Source organism: Pezoporus occidentalis, unplaced genomic scaffold (genome assembly GCF_034315485.1).
Source record: "Pezoporus occidentalis ecotype Australia unplaced genomic scaffold, CSIRO_AGI_Poc_V1 ctg5, whole genome shotgun sequence".
NCBI classification, from domain to species: Eukaryota; Metazoa; Chordata; class Aves; order Psittaciformes; family Psittacidae; genus Pezoporus; species Pezoporus occidentalis.
Genome location: NW_026915835.1, coordinates 14,020,184 through 14,028,705, shown reverse-complemented (window position 1 = coordinate 14,028,705; position 8,522 = coordinate 14,020,184). Strand labels below are relative to the sequence as shown.

General features: G+C 40.5%; 1 protein-coding gene across 5 annotated transcripts in view; it reads left to right on the top strand.

Moving 5' to 3' along the window:
• The first annotated feature begins 402 nt into the window (after nt 1–402).
• RBM26 (RNA binding motif protein 26) overlaps nt 403–8,522 on the top strand; it is a 54,226-nt gene continuing 46,106 nt past the window's right edge. For 3 of the 5 annotated variants that reach the window (XM_062636936.1, XM_062636938.1, XM_062636934.1), the window contains exon 1: nt 403–836. In XM_062636936.1, coding sequence (XP_062492920.1) covers nt 766–836 — 71 coding nt within the window. In that variant the 5' untranslated portion in view covers nt 403–765. The remainder of the gene's footprint in view (nt 837–8,522) is intronic. The other 2 variants (XM_062636937.1, XM_062636935.1) reach the window with 1 other exon arrangement.

The following is an 8,522-nucleotide window of genomic DNA, read 5'->3' as shown; positions in this document are numbered from 1 at the left end:
GTCTTTGAGATATTTCTATGCATTAATGATGAACCCCTCCCAGTCTTCTCTGGAATAAACAGACTTAGCTCCTGCAATCTCTCCTCCTAAGAGAGATTCTCCAGACCGCTGACCATCACTGTGGCTCTTTATTTATGGGAGGAGTTCGTGCCACAGGGCAAACCGCACTCGCTCTGCCTCCCTTTCTGCCTCCCCATGGCGCGTTTCCTCCTACCACCACCACCGGAGCTGCGCACCAGCAGTCAGCACACGCCATCACCACACCTTCCGCCACACGCCGCGCCTCAGCGCTGCTCCCGCCCCGGCAGGCCCCGCGCGCAGCCAGCCCTCGCGAGACTTCCCCTTCTCGCGACAGCGGGGTGCCGCCATCTTACCTGCTTGTCCGCTCGCTCCGTCTGTCTCTGCGGCTGAGGGGAGGGGGGGGGGGTCGTGGTGCGTTCCGGAGCCGCGCTCAAGGCACGCAGCTCGTTAGCCGCACTGCCCTTCGCCCTCTGCCAAGGCGAGGGAGAGCGGCGGGGAACGTTCCCCGGCTGAGAGGCGAGAGCGGGGCCGTAGGGAGCAGCCGCTGCTCAGCTGGTTCCGCCCCCTTCGTGGTGCTGGGCCTCCGGCCCCTGCCTGGCGGCCTCTGCCGAACCGGGAGACGGACGCGGTCTCGGCGGGTGAGGGCAGGCGAGGCGGGAGCCGGGGTCCCGGCCGGCGGGGCGGCACGGACCCCGCCGCCGTTGCTGCTGCTGCCGGGGAGGCAGGGGGCCCGGGCCGCTCTGGATGGTGGTTAAAATGATCATAGAAAACTTCGAGGCGCTGAAATCCTGGCTCAGCAAGACCTTGGAGCCCATGTGAGTAGCACGACCATTCTTCTCTTTCCCGCCCGCTCCAGAATAAACCTTCCCTTGGAAAAGACGGGGATCCTCAAGGCAGGGAAGCATAGCGCCGGAGGAGCCTGTGAGGGCATCCCGGGAGATGCCCGCTCAGCGCCCCTCTCCCGCGGTCGCCTTAGATGGGGAACCACGTCGTGGTCCCGCTCTCCCGGTGCCGTCCTCGGCCGGGAGGTAGGACCGTGTTTCTCCAGAGGCTGCAGCTTCCCCCCCCTAGCGACCGCACTCGTCTTTCCCTTTGTAGCCCAGGGTAAGCAGGAGATAATGTGTCTCCGTGTACAGCTAGTTCACTACTCTCAGCCCCTGGTGAGGCCAGCTTAATAACCACCACCTGCCGGCCAGTCCAGTGACCTTCTGTGATAGAGCTCAGGTGGTATGGGACGTCTTACAGGCGCCTGGGATCTTACCAGTAGCATGTTCTGTGGACTCGTAGCACGTAGTTCTCAGTTGTTTTGAATATTGACGCTCTTTTGTTTCCCTTCCCCCGAACAAAAATTGCATCAGTAGAACGCTTGGGAGTAGGAGCCCCAGAGAATAATTTGTGTATTTGTGAGTACCTGTTTGGCCTCTAAACTTAATATTTAAGTGAGTAATTGGGGCTGTTTTGCAAATAGTCCTCATATGCCTTCTCTGAATGATAGTTTAGTGGAGCTAAGATGTGAACTTGGTTTTAAAGGTTTTGCCTTCTGGAAATATGGTGCCTACAGACGTTTTAGATCAGCGTATGCACTTGTCATTCTGAAACCGTGTTTTAACATGTGTGGGTTAAATTGCTGGAGCTTGATTTGAGTCAATAGAAGTAGAACTTTTACTTCTGGTATTAACTTCTGATATATTTGGCCAGTGTTAGTTTTTGATGCTGTCAAATGGGTGGTGTGTGAAGTCTCTTTATGGCATCCATAGCTATTAATTAAGTATATGTATGTACATTTATAGTTTTGGCTTATGCTGAAATAACTTGGAAAATTGAAAAAATGCTGGGACACTTTTCAGAGAGCTTTATTTGTGGGTTTTGTTTTTTTTTGGGGGGGGGGGAGGAGGGGGAAGTGGGCATGGTGTTTTGGGTTTTTTTGGGGGGGTTGGTTTTTTTCCGTAGGACCTGATCCAAACCACAATGAAATAGGTAAGTCTTGAACTTGATTTCAGTAGACTTTGAATTAGGCCTGCAGCAAATTATGTCCGGTGCCTTTATGTAAAAGGTTTGACCCTTAAGACTGTGGTAGGATTATGTTATTGATGTTTGGAAAAAAAAGCAGCGTCTTGTAAAGGTTTAGTCTGGGGAAGGTGAATTAGTGTCACTCTTGAGCCAATGTAAGGTAATAGCAGAATAAAGGAACGCATTGGTGCGGTAGTATTAGAATAACAGAACATACTGTGTCCTGTGGTAATAGATCTAAGTAGTCCTCTGGATGCTCCCTGTTATTCTCTGGATACTTTTTTTGCATGAATATTCTGTAAAAGGTAATAAGCAGTAAGATACCGGCGTTCTAGAGTATGCTGGTCAGGAGGCTTGCAACAGACAATACTGAACTTTGAAGAACCTTGTAATTACCAAAGTGTATGCTAGTAGGTTGAAATGATGAATTGTACACACTTACCTCTCAGTTGCTCAGCAGTTGGAGATTGATCTGTTAACTTCAAACAGTTTACAAGGAGCATGTTTAAATTCTGTGAAATCTGGAACAGGAAGTCCATTTGTGGCATTTACAGGAGGGCTTCGGCTGACTTCCAGATCCCTTTGTTGAGTAAATGCAATAAGCTTTTTGGATTTTGCAGATCTGTATCTAAAATTAATTTATATAGTTTTTCTGTTTTTTTTTTGTATTTATGCATCAGGAGCTGAAATTTAACTTTCACCAGTGAATAAGTTTCCTATTAGCAATATAAGTATAGAGTGTTTGCGAAATACTATTTACTTAGAGGTCGGTGTGGTTCCTCAGTCTTTCCCTGAAGTTCTGTTCATTAGCGATGTGCAGTAGGAACTTCTTGTTCTGGTAACAAACTCCAGTTGTTCCTTGTTTTTCTATTTGTTTGCATGCTGAACTGTCATGTCAGCTAGTGGTAGTCGGCAGTTAAAGGGTGAAATTGTGATTTTCAGCTTTTGTGATCAGTGTGGTTCTGTGCTTTTAGCACTAAAAGGATCAACATGTTTCTATTAAGTTAGATGTTGTGTGTGAGCAGTTCAGATATGGTTCTCGTGCTTCAAAGCTATGTCATGGAATAGGGAATTGCAGGCCTGGAGGATGAGTTCTCTGAATTTTTAGCTTTGGGAGGAAAAAAGCCAGAAGCAACTGTTAAATTCAGTTTTGTCCAGTGTCCTATGTAATTGCATTATTCCAATAAGTGTCGCAGTTGGTGAAGAGGTATTGTCATTTCTCAGCAATCAAATATTCTTGGAGCTGCTCCTGATCTCAGCTCTCTGAAATGTGTGCCTACAGCCATAGCTTTTGGCTGTAGGAAAATTTTAGTGTGTAGTTACTTCTAAAGAAGTAAGAGCTGTTGGTGCAGTGCTAGTACAATGAAGCCCAAAGTGCCGGTTGTCTGGAGGTGTTACCATAGCCTGCAAATAGTTTTTAACTTGTCTTTTCCTTTTAATGAAACACAAAATGTGCCAACTGCTATCTTACTGGTCTTTCAGAAAGCTTTAGCTGCAAGATAGGCAGCTGAATTTCCTAACCATAGTAAGGAAGACGGCATTGTATTAGATCATTATGTAGGTGTTGTCTCAGTTTTAAAGGGATAAGTGCATTTAAGAAAATACACAAATAAATTTTATACACATTTAGATAGGTCTACATGTGCTAGTTATCTAGAGCTGAGGAGTTAGAATGTACTTCATTTTCCAAATTGTCTGTTTCCAGCTAGTTAGCAGTTTTTAATCGGGATGTATAGTTTCAAAAGCTGTAAAACATTCATTTCTGGAACACTTCTAGAACTAGAAGGTGAAACAACCTTTATGGGTATTGTTATTTTATAATGAAGTTTTATCATTTAAGTATTTCAAGGCACTATCAGGAATGCTAACCTTTTAGTGTAATGAAGTGTGTTACGTAATTGTATGAATTTCAAATTATTTGGCTGATGAATTGCTTTTCCGTTGTGCCCTGGGAAGCACTGTTCAGAGACAAGAATGTCTGGGGGAGAGTTTTTGATTTTTTTTGTGGTTAGTTGGCTTTTTTGGTTGTTTTGTTTTGGATGTCTCTAATGCCTTTGGCAAAGCCTTGGTGATCCTTCATACAAACACTCCTTATCTCAGTTCAGACTTGTTGCACTGAGGCAGAAACTGCAAATGCTGCTATGCTGAATCATTTACATAGTCCAGCTCTGCTTGAAGGGTGGTAGATCTCTAGGAACTTTCTACAGTTCTGCAAAGATAGGCTTCTTTAGTGATTTTGGAAATAACTCCTGAGCTGCTCAGTTTGGTGTACAGAAAATTAGTGAATATACGCACAGAACCACTGTAGATACAGCTATGAGAATGTAGTACCAGTGTCAGCAAAGTGGCAAGATTATTATTTTTGTGCTGTGGCTGCTCTGTATTTGACTAGAGCTATTTTGTGTGTTCAACTCCAGTCTGTGAAGAAGGCATTTCTCAACAGTCTTTTGCATTGCTCCCGTGAAGTTTTTGGAAATAATGTTAAACTTGGAATATAATTTCTGTCTGTCTGCCACTTCTAATTTCTGTACCAACAAGATTCTCACTGAGCTATATCTACTGTGATGGGTTTCTTTTCTGCACATCCATTCCAGATCCTACATAAACTGCGTGTATAATCTTTGCTGGAGTATCAGGGTCTGGCTTGATAAAGCTCCAGGTAGGGATGTCTTTTTTAATTTTTTTTTCTTGAATTTGTTTGAATTTCTACCTGTGAAAAAATTAGCTTTTCTGTACTAAAGCTGAATTCACCAGTTTATAAGATATTGTAATGTTCTCCCCCTTGCCCTAATTCTTTGTAGCGGAAATTTTTCTTGTTTTTAATTACTTTGTGTAAATTTACTTTAATTAAAATCTTCTGCTGGCCCAATGAATTTTGCTTACAGTGATTAAGGCTCCCATATCTAATTTTTCCCACTTTGCTATAATTACCTTCTTGTGAAGGTTTGTTCATGTACTAAATCAGACTTGAAAGGAAGATGGAAAAAATACCTAAACCAATTTTTGTAAGTTATTTAGGCATACCTAATTAAAATTGAGAGGTTTTTCGCATTGGTTAATCCTGCAAGTAGTCATGATGCTCAAAGTACTTACGTCAGAGGGAGCAGAATCCAAATTGTTTAAAGACTAGTGTGTAGCTGTTACTGGAGTATTTGATGGCAAACAGTCAGTATGCTCTGGTGTTCAGTTATGCCTTCACTGTTCTGTTTGTCACACTTTTCAACCTTTGTTAAATCTTACAATAGTTTTTGGCCTTTTGCTCAATTGTTAATAGGTTACTGGTTAGTTATCTTCATCCAGTTACTTAAGAAAGGTGGTCAATAAAAAAGATCTGAGTTAAAATGAAAAACTTTGGCATTCCTTTGCACATACATTGTGGCGCACTGTCCTGCCTGTAGCACTCATCAGCCTACCAGTAGCTTTCACTCTCATTTCCCATGAAAATTTCCCATGAAAACTTCCCAAGAAGTTCAAAAGGAATAGATGTTTCTTTTCTTTATGTTTACTCTGTCAACACTTTAAGCCATTTATAGCTAAGATAAATAAAGCAGAAATACATGTCATTGGTATGTCACTGCTTAACACTAGTAAAGATACTCTTACACATCTGTTATGAAATTTGATGGTTTGTTAACAGGACTAGCGGGAAGTTGCTGTGTTTGGGAAACTGAGGTCCTTAATTTAGTGCACTGATACTGCTAAGCTTCTCTGTAAAAATACTATGATAGAATTAAAATATTTGTGTTATAAGGTATAATTGAAAACTGAACATAGAGAAGAAAATTATTCCTGTTACAGGAAACCGCTCTTGTTCTTACACTGAATATCAGCAGCAAAATGGAACCCCTTGGCTGCATTGCATATTGTCACAGATACACTGTGATGATTTTTGCTTTCTGCACTGAATGTGTTAGCCAGCTAGCAAGCTGACAGTTGTCTTGAATCTAGAGGTGGCATTTTAAGCTGCTGGTTGCAGCTGTATGAGTATGTCAGATGTGGGTATCATGATAATTTAGAACTATTGTAATGATGTCAGTAACTTATGTAACAGCATTGGAGGCTGTTGCATTGCTCAGTGTATTTCTGTATTATTAAAGTTAATGAAAGTGAGCATTGTAACAGTGGTCCTCATCTATAGTAGTGTCTCAGGAGTTGGATCTTGCTAAATGAGTATGTCATTCATTTTACTTATTGAACACTGTAGCATTTTACACTTTTTTTTTTTAGTAGCAACACAGTGGAATGGTAGAGCTGCCTAAATTAGACTAAGCTGTTCTGCCCAATAAGCAGCAGACGTTTTTCTGCACCCACTCAGCCCTGCAAATATGCAGCATTTCTCTCAGCCTTCAAACATAACCATGTCCACCTTGATAATTGTCAAGAACTGAGCAGCATTCTAGAGAAGTATAAATACTAATTTTTAGGCAACAAAACTAGACTGAAATTTAGGTTGTAAATTCTCAGTATTGGAGTATGGCATGCACCTAAATGTTATTTCCTTTACAGAGAGATTGTTCACTGCCTGGAGGACTTCAAACATGCTTTTGTGGTTTCAGTGTACACTGGTAGTTTAAATTTGAGCAGTTAGTTTCAGGACTTGCAGCACATTTTTGGTCTGTACATTCGTTTTAAAAAATCAATGGGAAAACCCTCGCATGGTTTCTTTTACCATCTTAAGAGTTGTGTGTGCACAATATTTGTGTCCAAAATGAAGTCTAGGTTAAGGGATTTGTCATTGGCTTGAAATAAAAGCAATCAGATGTATCTGAAATGGGCAAGTAATGTTTGTTTTTTTCACAAGGAAACCGTATGGAAGTTTCTTTTCTGTCCTCACTCCTCTCCCTCCCCCAAGCACACTTTTTCACTTAAGTGAGTAACCATGTTAATTTTGTGAAAACTATCAGATTACAGTTTGACAGCTTCAGCATGGGAATATTTTACTCCTTCTTCCCCCTGCATGGTAAAAAGTTATGTACCCTATAGTTAATTGCTACTTATGCATATCTCCGCTTGGGAATTTGCATCTGTTTTCCAAACACTTTCATGAGACGGTAGACTTTGGAATAGTAGATTTTATTTTTTTTTTGAACTTTCATAGAAAAGACATAGAAATGTGTGAATTAGGTTATCCTACAATTACTATTTTTTTTTTTGTCTGTAATGGTTGAGTAGTTGTCTAATAACTGTAAAATTAAAGCAATAGTTTGTCTCCTCATGCCAGTGAGATTTTTGGAAATTAAAGGATTGTCCTCTTGTTAAACTGATTTCTGTAGTATTTACTACAGCAGCATAGTACCAGGTCTGCAGCAAATGCTGTAGATACTACTTTTAAAAGAATAACTAGAAATAATAACTTTCTTAAGGCTCCAGTTCTAAGTAGCTACTTCACTTACTGAGAACTGACTGAAATGAAGAATTGCAGCATGAGGAACTTCATAGCAATATGTGAGATTTTCTGAGAGGAAAAAAGCTATTTCAGACCTTTCTTCAAGCTAATTTGCTTCAGCTTGTTTATATGTAGGAAGATTGAATATCTATCTTTTACTCATTTTGTGCTTTGTCGAGAAGTCAGACTGGAGTAGGATAGGAAGGGTTAATAAGCTATTTATGCGTGTGAATTTTTCAGGTATATTATCAACATCACAGCTATCATTGTTGAGTCTGCTTGCCATTTTTTAATTCCTCCTTCTTCCATCTTTTGGTTTAAGAATTCATCTGGTTGGTTTGTGAGGGTGTGTTTGCTGTCAGTGTGAGTATTTGAACAGGAGTCCTAGTGGCCTTATTCAGTGTTTTCTTGATGGAGAGTTCAGGGCCCTGTTGGGGAGACATTGCCAAAATTCTCAGAGTATTTAGTCCAGCAGATTTTTCAGATCTCTCTTTCCTTATGATACTTTTTACATTCAAAATACTCAAAACGGCATGCTTTTTCATTTGAAGACGCATTTTACTGATGCTTAAAGACATTCTTGGGCACTAACTTCATACAATATTGCCTCAGCATACGATATTCAAAGTTTGTGCTTAGATTCTCTTACGGCTTGAAAGATATTTACTGAATTCTTCTATTCAATATCTTTTGAAAGGGTTCTGTAATATTTATGTACAAATGTATTATGTTTGTTTAGCTTATCTGCATTTTTGAATTATTTTTAGCTGTTTTGGGAAAGTCTAAGTCTGTATAAGCTCTGTTGTTAATAATGGATTTTGTATGTACAGCTATACCAGTAACATTCTTTTTTTTATTTTAAAAAAACTTCAATGTGTGTTCCACATCTGCTGCATTTATAAATTAGGCTGATGTCTGTAATTGCATGGTGATTATAAAAGTCAAAGTGAGTTCTCAGAAGATAATTTAGTATTTTATATTTAAAAATACATAAATCTGAGTGTTGGAAATGGATATATTGAATATTATTTAATGAATTGCAAAGTATTAAAATAAAGACTGTACAGGGAAATGAGTCCTCTTCAGCTAAATTATTTTTCCCTTC